The sequence below is a fragment of the Manis javanica genome, chromosome 1, assembly GCF_040802235.1.
Source record: "Manis javanica isolate MJ-LG chromosome 1, MJ_LKY, whole genome shotgun sequence".
Taxonomy (NCBI): Eukaryota; Metazoa; Chordata; class Mammalia; order Pholidota; family Manidae; genus Manis; species Manis javanica.
This window is the reverse complement of record NC_133156.1, coordinates 191,639,436-191,655,950: the sequence shown is the minus strand read 5'-3', so window position 1 is coordinate 191,655,950 and position 16,515 is coordinate 191,639,436. Positions and strand designations below refer to the sequence as shown.

At 33.7% G+C, this 16,515-nt stretch overlaps 1 protein-coding gene across 3 annotated transcripts in view; it reads right to left on the bottom strand.

The window, feature by feature from the left end:
• USP34 (ubiquitin specific peptidase 34) overlaps positions 1 to 16,515 on the bottom strand; it is a 241,368-nt gene that overhangs the window by 13,158 nt on the left and 211,695 nt on the right. For all 3 annotated transcript variants that reach the window (XR_012121111.1, XM_073212721.1, XM_073212722.1), the window contains 12 exons: positions 15,553 to 15,601; positions 15,366 to 15,470; positions 15,243 to 15,287; positions 14,401 to 14,505; positions 13,184 to 13,331; positions 8,352 to 8,986; positions 6,299 to 6,456; positions 4,682 to 4,760; positions 3,052 to 3,178; positions 2,331 to 2,438; positions 1,093 to 1,197; positions 851 to 975 (listed from right to left, as the gene is read on the bottom strand). Coding sequence is in view for 2 of the 3 variants with exons in the window: in XM_073212721.1 (XP_073068822.1) it covers positions 851 to 975; positions 1,093 to 1,197; positions 2,331 to 2,438; positions 3,052 to 3,178; positions 4,682 to 4,760; positions 6,299 to 6,456; positions 8,352 to 8,986; positions 13,184 to 13,331; positions 14,401 to 14,505; positions 15,243 to 15,287; positions 15,366 to 15,470; positions 15,553 to 15,601 (1,789 nt within the window). In the remaining variant the exon portion in view is untranslated. The remainder of the gene's footprint in view (positions 1 to 850; positions 976 to 1,092; positions 1,198 to 2,330; positions 2,439 to 3,051; positions 3,179 to 4,681; positions 4,761 to 6,298; positions 6,457 to 8,351; positions 8,987 to 13,183; positions 13,332 to 14,400; positions 14,506 to 15,242; positions 15,288 to 15,365; positions 15,471 to 15,552; positions 15,602 to 16,515) is intronic.

The window sequence follows — 16,515 nt, the reverse complement described above, 5'->3', positions numbered from 1 at the left end:
CATGGTATTAAGATCTTAATTGTCACAAGTTTATTTTCAGTGTGCAAATGCTATCAATTAAAATTACCCATTATTTCTATAGACATTAATAAAAATTACTGGAGAATTTTAAAATGTGACACTGTAACTCTACAGACATTTCAAGAAGAGTGGATTAAATCTGATTTTTTAAAAAAGATTTCAATTTATTCTATAGTGGTTACTGCAGTGTTAATTATCTTTAATATTTTTAAAGAACTTCTTGAGTATATTTAAGATCCAAAGATAAGTGGTGTGGGCAAGTAAGAGTGTCAATGAAGTGGGATGAAGAAAGATAAAGGGGAAAAATTGTTTAAAAAATGGTGAAACTAAGATAAATTATCCTATGTCAATGTACCTTCTCTCTGTAATTTAGAATTAGCATTATTTTAGAATAAGTGTTAGAGGACAATAATCAGATTACAAATGATGATAAATCTATCAATCAGTTATGTTAGGCTTAGGTCAAAGGATTATAATGAAAGAACAATGAAGTCATTATTGAATCTATGGCCAAATTTAAACAATAGTAAGTACCTAACTTGACTTTTCAGGTTTAGATGTATGACCCAGTTGTAATTTAGCCTAGTGACAAATATTAATAAGGCCTTCTATTAGGATATTTTTTTGAGGGGAAAAAAAACTTACTACTTGTGCTTAGTGTTGATTTTGTAAATATTCAACCAACATTTCAGAGCACTAAAAGGAAAAAGTCCAAATGAGTCTAATCTTAGGAGCCACAAAATGGTCATTTAAATCTAATATATTCCTATCTGCTAGAGGGGAAATTACTGTACTACAGAAACATGATTTTCCTGGCATCCCAACATACCTTACTGGTTTCCACCATTGTGGGCAAGAGGCACATATTGAGTTCAGGGCGCGGAGGCCGAATATTGCTTTTCCCTCCTATTAGCTTGATATTTTCTCGACAAGGGAAATAAGGTCCAAGAGACACTAAGACATTAAAAGTGTACAATAAGAATAAATGGAAAAAAATAAATCTCCATGTTTCAGTGTGCAGAAAGATTAAATGCCAGCCATATTCAAGTACTGTGCTAGATGAATACATACTTGGTATATTACTGTGATGGTAAGTACAATGGTTGTGTTGCAGAAATGGAACCAGAGTGTGAAGAAAGTCATGGGGACTCAAAAGCACAAGTTCTTTGAGGACATCTGAAAACAAAAACACAATTTGGTATTAAAGAACTAGAGTATATCTACCTGCTACTTTCAAACACAAACCCTGTTGGGGTAACTGGTTGTAGTGTGGCAGCTGAAAGGTTTTAGTGAGTCTAAAACCGTTGTAGCTCCTGACACTGGGAGAAATTCTGTTTGATGCTCAATTACATCTGGATTATCAGAGTTACTTACTAAAATAGGGCCATCATTTAGAGACCAAAATTTAAAACTATTTGTATTTTATTTATCTAATATAAGTATCATAAAGAAGTACACTATAGGAAATACATAATGCATGTTGATTATGTGTCTTCATAAAATCAACGATAGCAGCTTAGAAAGAAATCTAAAGATCCAAGTTCTTTGGATCTGAGGGATGATAATCTACTTTTAATGTTTCATGATGCTGGCTGAACTAATTCTCATCTTCTAATCACACAGGAGAAAAGCTCATGAATACAGGCTACTGGCAATCAGAAGTTATTGCTATGTGCCCTTCTCTTCTTACTGGAGAAATATATACAGAAGCCAGTAATTGTACAGAACATGAGGTCAAAACCTGCCAAGACTGACTGCTTACACCGGTTAGCCAGTTATTCAGGCCATTCTGAGAAATTATTTGCGCAAATAATTAAAATGGCTTGTAAGGTAAGTAAAAAATTCAATGTAAGTTTAAAAACAGGGGTCCTTCAACAGGCAAAAATGGTTACTTTACTATAAATATGCAATCAATAAAAATATTCGGGAGTCTAAGAACAGCTACTACCAAGTGTCTTTAGGCAAAGAACTCACAGTGAAATAATCACAACCCTTTACAATGTCAGATCTGCTTTGTAAACATATGCGTAGTTCTATCTTGTATATAGGGTCAGAAGTTTTCAGAACTGCAAGAGATATAATCTAAGGTCAAAGAATCCAGATATATTAAGTGACATACTCATGATCACAGAGGTAATTATTGGCATGTTAATAAATAACCAATTTTCTTAGGACCTGCTGGCCAGTGTGAATTACACTTAAAAAGTATAAATGTCTTCCAAACTCTACAGAACATCTTACAAAGAAAAAATCCCACAGAAATGTTCTTCCACTAGGTATTTAACAGGGATATTTCTGAAATATCTTACCTATACAGGCATTTCTAAGTTCTGGAGGGCTATAGGAATTCAGAAGAGTTAACAGTTTATGAGCAAATTCAATTCGCTCCTGCCACTGAATTAATGCTTGTTTCACATCTGTAAATATAAAAAGCATACATAAATATGCCATTTGAGATTAAATGTCTTCACAATTATTTTTTATTATAATCTATAAACTATGGAGGCTAACACAAAGGAATTCAAATTAATTACATAAACAGTTTTGGTGAAAGCTAAGTGATTATTTTCATGAGATGACTACTACTATTAAACTTGCTAGATTTCTTAAAGAACATATTTTAATAATGAGTATGTCCTATTTTCTAGGAATGTGTATGAAGTTCACAGTTCACACTAACTTACAGGGATGCAAGAGAGATGTTTTATAGTTACTTCTTTTGAAACTAAAAATGATCTAACCTAAGCCATAGAAGTTTCCTGCTGGAGACCTTCACTTTTCTAATCTCCTAAATCTTGACACTTACGGCATGCTTGCCCATTTTTCAGGCAGGCATAAAGAAAATAAACAAGAGCATTATTCCAGCTTTATAACAGGAAGTCATGATGAACACCTCCTGATGGTTAGCTAGCATTGGCCCCATCTTTTGTACATAAAAACTAGAGATAAAGACATTCTCTGAAGCATGCCATTTAAAAGCCTTCGCTCTTTAATCGCTGAAACTAACAAAAATAAGAAGAATGACCAAACCTTTTCTCTGAAGATATGGGCGTGTAGACTTCAAAACTGAAAGAAATATTGATAGAAGTTCTACTAAGTCTCCAGTCACATGGCAAGCTGTGGCTTCATGATACATCATGTGCAGTGTGTTGAAAGACTGCAAGTGATTTTTAAAAAATGAAAAATTTCATTTTACTTGATTGAGCCACAAAGTGGTAGGGTTCATCCTTTATGACAGATGTTTTCAGACTCAGACTATGTTTGGGCATATGTAAACAAAGCAAATTTGCTTTCTATCCAAAAGTCACATTCTATCAAGCAGCCCTTTGAAAATATAAAAATAGTCCTCACCTTCAGAGCTCTGTTATTTTGTATATACATTTTAGTCTGAAGGAATAATTTGATTAATGGTATTTTTTTTGGATTACTGTTTACTCTAAGACTGCAGGCCTTAGAGATTACAGAGCAGCAGGCAACAACAGGAAGATAGGGGAAAACTGCTTTAACTTTCTGGGGCTTCTGAAATAGCTGTCAGCCATAAGCAAAAGAGTAGGTCTGAAGTGAGGTTAAGAGTAGGTCCAAAAGGTAGGAGTTCTTTTAATCATATAGGCTTGTTAAAGTCTTTTAATTCCTTTAATTAAGTATTAGCTTAAACAGTTTTTTTCCTATTGCATTTTACACCAAAACATTTTTCTAATTCTCTCATGTCAGTTCCCCCAGCCTATATACTTCAAAATTTGTAGCCCACAGTGTGTGGCAGTACATAATCTGAACAATGTACTCAGGCAGCATTTAACCTGTAAGCTGTGAGGACAGGAACCATGTCTGTCTTGTTCACTGCTGTATCCCTAGTGGCCACCACAATGTGTGGCATGGAGTAGGCATTCAAACATTTGCTGAATGAAAGAGTGAAATTCTCCCCACTCCTTTTCACATGGCTTTGTTTTAGCCAAACAGAAATACTTGGCATTTCCCAAATACACTTAATGTATTATTTATTGCCTCTGTGCTGATTAAGTCATTTATCTAAATATTATCCCATTTTTCTTCACAAGTCCAAATTCTTTGAAGTCAGTTGCAAACATGTTTTCTTATTCTGTAATACTATTAGCTGAAAAAACCATCTCATGGTACTCTTGGCATGTATTCTTTTGTCTCTATTACTTGACCAAGAAGTATGATGCACCTCTGGGTCTTAAAATCATCTCACAGTTGTGGGTATTCAAGATTATGGGAAGAATGAATGGCTGATTTTAAGCACTGTAATAGTATCAATGGCTTCCTCTAATGCTGCTAATCTCAGTTTCTGTAACTCTAATAAGTGAGCTCCTGAGAAATTGTGTCTTTGATTAAATCTATGAGTTTCTTCTCCATTTCTATCCTTACAAATGAAATAATTACAAGTAGGCTATTTTAAAGTGGCTGTTCTAAATACAAAATAAGACAAAGTATAGAATTAAGATGAACAAAGAAAAAAGTAACCTAAAAACTGTGGCCTTGTTTTTCCTGGAATATAAATTAGCACTTACCGATCTGTAGAATTAAAATCCAGACAGCTGTTTAGCAGTCTACCAGAAATTCTAAATAGCCACAAAACAAGAAGTCTTGGAAGGATATTAAAATGTGATAAATCTACAGTAAAATGCAGTAATATATTTACCTCAGTCATCAGGACCAACCCTCGATTAAATACAACAAGAAGTCTATCTTCATCAGATTCTAATAGTATTCTGAAGGCACTAGAAGAATACATAAAGTCCAGTTTGAGAACTCTGAATCTCAGATAAAAACACAAAGGTATTTGATAAAAAATAACTTAAATCATCATTTAGGCACTCTACTTTGTACCTACAGAACAGAGGCTGCTACATCTATTTCTTAGTAATGTAATAAAAGGAGTTAATATTAAATAAGAAACCCTCTAAGCAACTGAGAAAAGTTGTGTCTATTAGTATCTAGTCAACTCTTAATCATCCACAATGGTGGAAGAGAGTTGTGATGGGAATATTTTTAAAGTTTCAGTACAAAAAAACCACTTCTTTTACTTTTTTTTTTCTTTTTTTTTTTTTTCACTTCTTTTACTTTTTATAGTAACATAATTATTTCTAAACTATGTTAAGTTCTGGGCAATAATTGTACTTAAATTATCAAAGCATTCATCAGCTGGTTATTGGGAAGAAATAGTACCATGAGGGGAAAAAATATTAAAAACATGTATTGGCCTTAAAAATAATTTATATAAAAATCATTGTATTACTCTTGTTAACAGACCTTATTTCATTATAGGTAATGGAAATGCTGCTATATAATGTAACTGGAAATCCTTCTACTTTAATGAGGTATTTTCTTTCCCCTTTCAAAGAAGAATTAAAAGAGCCCTAGGTCTTTATCTTTAAATATGCTTTAAGTAACAAACCTTGAGAAAACAATGTATTCATAATTAATGCTAAATTTTAAAAGAATTCTTTTTTAAAGAGTCCTGACAAAAATACAGTTAATTTCATTTTGTATACTAATATAGATATTCAAATTTAGAAGCTTCCTGAAGAAGATAATCTGAACCTTTTCTTGGGCAGAAGAGTTTAAGACACTACAGTGTTGAAGAAAATACTACCAAAGTATGTGTGCCTAAGAAATGATCTCACCTGAAAGTCTTAGATATACAGAAGCATTTTAAGGAATTAATCTGGGCTTTATTTCTACAGTTAAAGGGAATTAAATGTAATTTGCAGCAGCTCCATTTTAGCCATTCAAAAACTTCTGGAGCTCTCATCAATTGTAAACATGATGTTTCGTTATTTGGGCTAACTCCTGTAGTTAAAAAAGACAGGTACATCTTGGCTAAATAGAATGACAAACAGAGAAACAGTGAAACTCATCCTAAGGTGAAAAAAGCTGTTTCTGGAGGCCTCTAGAACTGAACTGTCCAAGCACAAGTTAGGATGAACTGACATAAAGAAGAGGGTTACACTTTAGGTGTAAGACTGTGTACATTAACGTTCCTTCCAATGCTAAGATTCTGTGATTCTGACGAAACACAAAACAACAATACTCCCAAACCAAACCAAAAGCTATTCAAAAGTAGCTCACTCACTTCCAAAACATGAATTTTCCAAGGTGACTAAATGCATAAATACTTCTCCAGTAACCTTAAACAATTGGAAAACTTGTAATTATAAATAATTTAAGTTATGCTTCTTTAAGTGTCAAAGGATGGTCCCTGTCTCCTCACTTGGAAAAACAAAACAAACAAAAACACTGGAAAACACCTTTTTACCTTATTAAAGTAGTCCAGCAGGAGCGGCCATCTAAACAACGTAAGTAACAACTTATAGTTGTTTTCTTAAACTGCTTAATATCTTCTAATTCTTCTTCCCTCATATCTGGCCTCTGAGCTATAAATAGCTGCATCAGGTTAAATAGTTCTTCCACTGCCTAAAAAGGACAATTAAGCATAATGATGATCTTTTAAGCCTACATTTTAGAATGTCTGCTTCACTTCTAATGTTATGCTCATTAAACAGCTCTTAAAATTACACAAATAAAATTACACTACCATTCATTCAAGAATAGTTATAATTATCAATGAATTCTGTTTCAGAAATTTAATATATTATTCATTAAAATCTTAAAATATAACTTCAGAATTAGTAAATACAGTTTCCATTAAGCACTACTAGTTCTGTAACTTGAAATGGGCATCCACAGATGAGCCACACCAATCCTCTGCTTCAAGAAATCACTTCTTTGGCACAAATATTTTACCCCCTCAAACACATGTAAATTAACACAGTTTCTGAGAAAACCCTCTGTGCCAATATTTGGAATGATCACCCAGACTGTATGGTCAAGTTCAAGGTACCTGATGCATGACATGTGAGAATATTTTTTAAAATCACGTGCTATGATTTTATAAACTCATTTACTCATGGGTATATTAGGAAAGTGTTGCTCTAACACATATTTGTCAATAAACTGAAACCCCCAACTTCATATTTTTCATGGCAAAAGTTGATTTAAGCACCATTTTCATGAGAATGTAATAGACAAGTTCTACAAAAAAAGATGTTACATTTCATTGATGGCAAGGGTAGGAAACTACATTATTGGATAAATATTTTAAGTCACATGGCACTCATCAAAGGTGTATTTAATTATATACATCATGTTTAGTTACAAAGTCAAATATTATTTATGTGAATGTGATAGCGAAAAATCACTGAATCTTAGTAAGTCTTGTCTGACTTATTTAAAGTCAGGCAAACTCTTATTCTTTTCCTACTGCATTCTTATTATCATTGTCTTTGAACCTCTTTCAGTACTTTACATACTCACTTTCCTTCCTTCATTATAGGCATTCTAACTTTCTTAGCTGAAAATTAGATTATTCTTTCTGGGTGAGAAATTCTGAACAATTGACTACATTATGTGTAAAGGAGAGTTAAGGGAAAAAGGAACATAGTACCCAAATCAAAAATACCAAAACTTAAAATACCCTTTACTTTATTCACTCAATTCAATTCTTAAGTACATCTTGAATATCTTGAAAAAGCTCCTACTTTTCCTCTTCCACCATCTCCCATTTAGCAAACAACCGCACATGTTAGCAGTTGTGGCCTCTGGGTTGACAAGATCTTGAAAAAAGTGTCTGTACTCTCCTTCTAATCCCCTTCCCAGATTTATAAACCCCTTGGTGTAATCTTGAGTTTACAGTAGAGAGTAAGAGGCCACAGTGAAAAAGAAATATCCTGGAATGACAACCTTACATGGAGGGGGAATAACTTAATATGTAACCCTCAAAGAGTTTGCAGAAAAAAGGAGATCAGATTTAGACTGCATATATTTGTATTCTGATAGACCCCTTAACCACTGTATTCACTTGAATGTAGTGTAAGGAAAAAAAAACCACTAGGGAATACTACAGCTAAGAGAAAATACTGCCCAGTTCATAGCTTACAACAGTATGTAGCTCTCGGTAACAAATATCTAAATAGTAAATACATCCTTAAGACTCTACCAACAAAGCTGACTTTTTTCGTTAGGTACATATTAAAGACATTTATAAAACCACAAATCAAAATGAAACTGGTTAAGTTCCATTAGAGATAAAATTTCAACATCAACCTAAGAAAAACTATCAACATGTCTATCAGTTTTATAACAATAGAACGTTTTATACATGTATTCAAGAACACAAATACACGTTAAGTCCTTAAGAAAGAAGGGTTAGAGACTGTACTTTGTTATTTTGTCACCACTCCCCACATTGGGAAGTAGGTATTTCCAATCAACGTGAGGATATAGATATGAAAGTTAGCAATTTTACTCACTCCAGGGTATTGGCTGGCATGTGGTGTAAGATTCTTAAAGGCCCACTGGATGTTCTGGTGAGAAGCCAGTTGTCGTGTGAACGCGGGAGACTGCTCACAGCAGAGCCTCAGGATGCCGTAGTAGGCAGGCAGCATCCCACGGTTAAAAAGCACCACATCCTGATCATCATGGTCAGCAAGGATGTAATTGAAGGCAATGTTCTTGGTTACCACTGGGTTTTGAACAATAAGGCGGATATTCTCTGGACAGTCAGCACACACATTGTACCAAAATGAAAGCAAAGCCTGTTTATTGTGATTTGTAGCTATTGCTGGCTCAGAAAGTTTAGGCTGGAAAAGGTTCCACAAATCCATGAAATAAGTGGAAAACATCAGCTTCTCAGTTTTGGATATTAAACAGTAAGTCATAAAGCTAAAATAGGGCACTAGCTTTGTAGTGCCATGAACAGCAGCATCAACATAAAGTTTGGCTCTTGAGAGCAAACCAAGGAGCACGTTGTAGACCTGATGTAGGACTACTGTTGTGTCTGGGCTGAGTGGAAGGTCACGGGTTGGGATGTGCAAAGACCTTGTTGACCGGAACATCTGGCGGAATGAATTGCTTGGTATAAGGGATACCAGAAGATAAGCTGCAGCTATAAAATGTAAAACAAAACTGTCAGATACTTATAAGATATCAAATAGACTGAAGAACAGTCATTAAACAAAATGCCACTCTTCTCTTTAAAAATTAAAATGAGTGAAAATTAAGGGACATGAACATCTCTTAATATCTTTCTGCTTTACCACTGGCCCCAAAGAAAGATCCCAAGGAATGATGAAAACAGATGTCTTCATGCTGTCATTGTTTTTCTTTAAGTGGTGAAAACAATCACATTAGCAGAAACAGTTTTAAACCTTTCCTGTTTAGCTTTCCCAATATGTAGAAAGTTCCCACTTATTTTGTTGTTTCATTTCTTCTCAGGAAATAATATGGTTTAATGGAAGAACACAGCATTTGGAGCCAGAAGATATATGTGAGGCTGACTGACATGGTCAAATCATTTAATGTTTTAGTATCTTACTTTGCTTCTTTACAAAATAATGCTCAACTGTTCTGTAATAATTTACAGATAATGGTAAAATGTACTTAATTTTACTTATAAAGATAGAATGCAATCTTCTACTTAAAAGTCATTTGTAATACATAACATCATATATATGCCAATTATACATTAACTTTAGAAGTCTTTGAAAGCCTTCTAGTTTAACCTTGAATGCAAACAATCTCTACTTCAACACACCCGAAAAATGTTATTAAGTCTATGCTATAATTCTAAGAGGTTAATGACTTAATAGTTGAATTCATCTATGAAAGTGATTACTATGAGCAAGACACTGAGCTAGGTAATCTAGAAATATTATCTCATTTAATCCTCACAATCATCATAATCCTGGAGGTAGGTGATGTTACACTAGAAATCTGAATCTTGAAGAAGCAAAGGCCAAGATCACACAGATACAGAGGTGGAGCCCAGATCTGGCCTTGGGAAACAACGATATTGGTAACAATAATAATAATGGTAAAACAATAACAACAATAACAAGAATTGCTAACATTTATCAAATGTTTATACTATCTAACATCATAATTTTATGTAGAAAGCAGTACTTTTACTATCCCCACTTTCAGACTTAAAATAGTAAGACAGCTCCATATTATACAGCTAGAGACAGAGCTGGAATTCAAACCCAGATTATCAGACTCATGAGCTAATGCACCTACTAGCATTCGATACAGAGCCTCCTCAAAGCCTCTAACTCTAACTCTCCTCAATACACCTACTAAATGCTCTCTTACTCTTCTACCTATAATTTGATAATTTCCAATGTGCTGCCAAAGCAAATAAAGTTAGGGCTTCTAAAGTTAATTGTAATCTATATTACAGATTCATTTCTGCACAATAGTCCATTATCTATGTATTTCTTCACCTTTATATTACTCTGGTTAGTATATTTTCTGTTAGTACTAGTGCTTTCAAATATACAAACTTGGTATGCAGGTATCAGACTGATCAATTTTTGTATAAAACTGCAATTGAGAAAAGTAATTTGTGATCATGAAAAACTACTCACTTTAAGTTTTATAGTTTTACCCCAACATTTTATGATGAAAAGTTTTTAAACACAGTAAAAGATTGAAAAAGCTACTAAGGATCATGGACTTCCCAGTTAAATTCTACAATTATTAACATTTTATTTTCTTTTATCACATACCTAAGCATCTACTTATTTCTATAAAAGCTATTTGCTTTTAAATAAGTTAGTTATTTCAGGGAGAAAACACAACTTTTTAATTATGTTTGTCTTCAAGAACAATTAGGAAGGTCAGTATGGAAGAACAGACCACCTTGCTAAAAAGTGTCTTGCTGTGTAACTTAAAAGGCCCTGGGTCTAGTTTTATACTATAGAGAACTTGGAACAATTTACATCCATTTCTGTATGCAACTCAACTATTTGAAACACCAATCATGACTCCATTTTCCTTTTCTCTAAACATTCTCAGTCATTCCTTAAAATTATTTTGTAGGATTCATAAGTATTTTTCTGTAGCTTTCTTCTATACATGTTACTCTAATTCTTATTCTAAGTTATAGCCATTCTATTTAAATATTTGGGCCCTTTTTTTTCAAATTATATTCTATCAGGAGCATTTTTTCATATTACTACAATCTTCACTATTGTAATTTGTAAACGATGCATTGTTAACAATTTATTTCCTAAATGTACATCCAGCTTTTAATTCTTTACAATTATAAATAATATATATATTGGAAGACTGACTTTTACTGGAATCCCTAAAATGGCATTACTAAGTTAAAAAAGAACAAAACATCTTTAAGGATCTTGGTACATACTGCTAAACTGCCTTTCTTCAGAGTAATAGTAATTTAGAATGTCACTGCAGTGTATGAGAATGCTTCTTCCTCAGCACTGTCATGAGTATTAGGTGTAACAGCTAGCTCAAACACTTTTTTTGGCATAGGTTTTTTATAGTCAGGAGTCAAGACACGAATGCTGACCAGCATAGGGTGTCTGCTCTTAAAAATATCCCATTCCTGTGGGGTTAACTAAACTGGCAGGAAAAACAAGTCTCTGAGGAGGATACCAATCCCAATCCATGTGTAACCACCACTGAAAGGTGTTTTTCCCAAATAAACCTTTTATAGAATAGGTAGAACAGACAGTTAGTTCCCACACACCCTCTCCCCATTTCCCCTATTGTTAACATCTATTATTACCATGGTGTATTTGTTGTGACTAAGGAATTAACACTGGCATATTACTGTTACTGAACTCCACACTTAAGATTTCATTAGTTTTGTCCTAATGTTCTTTTATTTTGGTTCTAGGATACATTACATTTAGTTTTGCCATGTCTCCTTAAGCTCTTATCTGTGACAGTTTCTCAGACTTTCCTTGCTTTGATAACCTTAGTAGCTTCAAAGAGTACTGGTCAGGTATTTTTGTAGAATGTCCCTCAAACTGAGTTTGTCTGATGTTAATCAATCATGCTTAGACTCAGATTCAGCTTGTGGATTTTTGGGAGGAAGACCACATAGGTGAAGTGCCCTTTGCATCATATTACATCAAGGGTACATGCTATCAACATGACTTATCAGTGACAATATTAACCCTTAATCACTTGACTGAGTTAATGTTTGTTAAGTTTCTTCACTTAAAGTTACTTTCACTATCCCACATACTCTATCCTTTGAAAGCAAGTCACTAAGCTCACACTTAAGGGTGGAGGATGAATAAAATTATTTAGGATTCTTCTGTATGGGAGATTTGTCTCTTTTCCATATATGTATTTACACAATCATTTATTTATATCAGTATGGACTCATGGATATTTAAATTTTGGGAGACAATCCAGTGCTGTTACTATCTTTTTTAAAATTGCAATTATTCCAGCCTTGGCCATTTGGAGCTCTTTCAGGTTGGTTCTGTGTCTCTCTGACATACCCCTATCACTTTGTCTCGAGTACTTCTTTACTTTCTGATACTACAAGATGCTCTGGGCTCATCTTGTATATTCCCTGCCCAGTCCTAGGATCAGCTATGTCTACAAGAAGCTGCAATTCATTTTACTGGAGAATGGTGTTTAGAAACAGAAATCTGGGTATTCAGTGTGCTTGTTGCTACTGTCGTGTCATTGATTCTAGGCCCTCTCAGCAGACAGCTTAGGATATATGATTTTAATGATTAATGAATTAAAATTTTATTTTGACTTTTGTCTTTTGATAGTATTCAATGTTGATTTACAAGCAATTTTCTATTCTGTGAAATAATCTATTTTTGGTATGTGTCTATCAATCTTCCAAGGTCTTTGTTTATTCCCCTCCAACCTGTGTACAATAAAGGCATTTATCATTTAACTCTCATAATTTCAGTGAATATCTTCTCTCAGCTTTACCACTTTTATTACCTTACTTTGGGCCTTCTCAAGTTACTTTTAAGATAGAGTGACACAGCATGGTCAGCATTAGTGAAGAGAGTAAAAGGGCTAGAAAATTCTATCAAGCAAGCAAACAAAAAAGGTAGTGGTAGTGGTGTCACTCAAGAAAGAACATTGTTTCCTATCCTTAAAAAACCAAACACACTATAGATTTTTGTTAAACATTGCCACAGGTTTCCAAATACCGATAGAACTTTGGCCTTCAGGAACAGTACCTCCAAAAGCCTTTGTGTTATACAACAATGGGCAGGCACACTGTGGTTGCCTTGAAAACAAAACAAAACTTGGAACATTAACAAATGGTTTGTTAAATTCTCAATACTTGACTTACAAGTCCTGACTCTAGGATAATTGTGAGCCAAAAGAAACCGCTCGACCCAGTTTTCCATATTCTGTAGGACCCAGCTGTGTGCCAGTTTATTTCGGGGTGTCTGCACTGCCAACCAATCCAGACACTGAGAAGGATTGTATTCAATTACCTACAAATAAAATGACAAGTACAGAATATAAGGCCAACAAAATGGGCAGTTACTTTTTTACTTACTTTTGGTATCTGCCATTAAACACTTAAAGCCAAAACAGTTTTGTGAAAACCAGAGCCTACAAGATGTTCCAACCATGTTTTTTCCCATTTTTATAGCTACTCACTTTTCTAGAACAGGAAATGTTTAGAAAATTTGTTTTTAGTTTATAAAGTAAAATTAAAATAATCAAGGACTCTAATACAGGACCAGTAAGAGAATCCAGTGACTTAGGTCTTGTTAGGTTTTTTAAGTTTACTTAAAAGTGCTTTTAATTCTCTGAAGTTTCTTATCTTTGTCTTATTGCTTACCCAATTTCTTACTATAAATGAGAATGAAAAACTGCTGACCACGTTGCTGGGGTTTTTTTTTGCATAGTAAAAGGGAATCTTAGGGATCTAGAATAGGGGTCAGAAAACTAGGGCTCACAGGCCAGATTCTGTGGTTTGCCTGCTTTCGTTAAGTTTTTGCTGGAAAACAGCCATGTCCACTCACTTACATATTGTCTATGGCTGGTTTTATGCCAAAACAGCAGTTAAATGGTTTGACAGAGATCATGTGGCCCACAAAGACAAATATTTACTGCCTACCTGTTAATAGTTTGTTGACCTCTGGTTTAGAGTGGATTTTTCCAATGCTTACTAAATGAGAAATTCTGTGACCTCAGAAGTAATTCTGGAAGAAATTAAGTGGCTGATGCTTGCTCTATCATTTCTGTGAATTGCTGAAGACACACTTGGTTTATAGTTTTACAGAATCTTTTTTGAGGGCAGAGAAATGAGAAACTTGGATTGACTGATGGCTGTTAATGACTCTATGAAAAATTCTTTTAAACATCTGGGAGACTAGCCAAGAACTCGTTTTGGCCCCAAACTTTCTAAGAAGTGTTTCTTCTTCCCTTTACTGTAACTTACTAAAACAATTTTGGGTTACCCAAGAAGAAAGTGGTACTTAAAACAGTAGTGACTGTATTAGAAGAATAAAATTCTGGGGAAAAAAATACTGAAACATCTGCTCCAAGATTTACCTCCCATATCCTCTGTAGAATATAAGATGCAAAGGGAGGCATTCCTGGAGGTCCACCAGCGAACTCCATTAGCATAGTCAACAACTTAAAGAAAGGATTGGCTGCCTGTAAGAAAAATACATGACTGTGCATTTATATATATTTGAACCCATCTCTTTCAGTGAAAAATAAAGTTCTTCTGCATATCATTTAAATCTGCTGTTAGGTTAACAGAGCTCAGTAGTCCTGGCATATGAACTTGAACTACCATAAAGCAGCAGGATCAGCTGGGGATACAAAGTGCATGAAAGCCACATGTAACAGAGAACATGTATTTTTCTACATGTTAATTTGGAAAAAAAATTAAAACTTTTGTTATTGAGATAATCATATTTATAGAAAAATTCAAATGAAAAGTTTCCTGTAACAATCTTCGATCTGAGTTGTAATTTATATTAATATTTGACATGTATTGTAAATGTAGCTATAACATTTCCGTTTTACAAAAGTACTTTTGTACAGTACTGTATTCTATTTTCCACATATTTCTTTACCTATACAGAGTTCTGGTTAGTCTATTTTTTTCTTGGGCACAATCATGATATATGAATCAAACAACTTTAAAGCTTAGTATCTAGGTGGCACTACGATATACTGAATTTATATGTTTGGGAAATGATAATTATAATAATAACACATGAAGAGGTGATTCAATTTATTCAAATTATATACTCAAAAATAGGTTGTCATGTTATAGGGGGAAACCTTATGATAAATTGTTTTCAAGAACAATTAGAAAGGTTCATCTAGAAGCACTGTAAGTGGATAGTTTTAAAAATATGGATTCACAAATGTCTACATACCTCAGGAGTCAACTTAGCTATTGATGTGAAAAGCATGGATACAATCTAAAACAGATAAGGAGAATTTCAGAATCTTCTTTTAAAAGTTAGCAAAAATCTCTAGGACTGTTTGTCAGCACTTACATGTTCCGCAAGTCGATTATTGTATCGACATAGACTGAAAATCAGATTACAAGTTTGTCTTATATTGATGCCATCACGAATGTGTTGAAACAAGAAGGGAAATCCCTGTCAAAAGCAAAAGTTGGTCATTTATGAACTGTTATTATTTTTGTCAACAGCAAATTCTCAAATATAGAGAAAGTATTACCTTTCCTCCTGTTAATGCTGCCATGTCAGTCTGTGATAATGTCAAATGCCTGAAAGAAAATATTAGTGTAAATAAGTTTTTCTTACTTCTGTGCTATTTTATAGTTATTCGTATCATAACAAGCATCAAAATTGCTAATTCAGTTACAATTGTACCAAGCTGCCATTTTTTTAGAACTATTTTTTAACTTTCTGCTAGCTGGACTTGCTTGCTAAACATCTTTTAGACAATTTTTCATGATTCCAGGATTGATACATGGAGGCCCAAATCTACCTTATTTCCATTACCTCAATATTTTTGTGTTTCCATTTAATTAATGCAATACTTGTATATAACACTAGGATGGGTCTAATTTAGAGTTTTTTGACATGAGAACCTTCAAAACAAAATGAACTTCTAAGACACACTAGAGAGTTTCACTTCACAGTTTAAAAATACTCCATATTTCTTTTTTTAACTTATCTTAGAAAAGTTCAGACACATACAAAAACAGAAAAAACAGTGTAGATATCCCCATCACTCTCGCTTCAAATTACCAATTCATGGCCAGTCTCGTTTCATTTCTATCTCCTATTCATTCAGTATGGACTGTTCTGAAGCAATTACAGGTATTTTATCATTTAATCCGTAAGTCTTGGTACGTATCTCTAACAGATAAATTTCAAAAACATAACAACACTATCATTATTCACACCTGAAATAGATCAACAATTCCTATCATACAATACCCAGTATACAATTTCCTCAAGTTCCTAAAAAAAAAAAATTCTTATAATTTGCTTGTATCAGGATCCAAATAAAGTCCTTTGCTGCAATTGGTTGAAATGTCTTTTTAAATCTCTTTTAGACTACTGGTTTCCCTCCAAGTTGTTTTATCTTGCAATTTATCAGTTGATGACATCAGGTGGTATGTATCCTGTAGTATTTCCCACATTTCCATTTTGCTGATTGTATCCTTGTGAT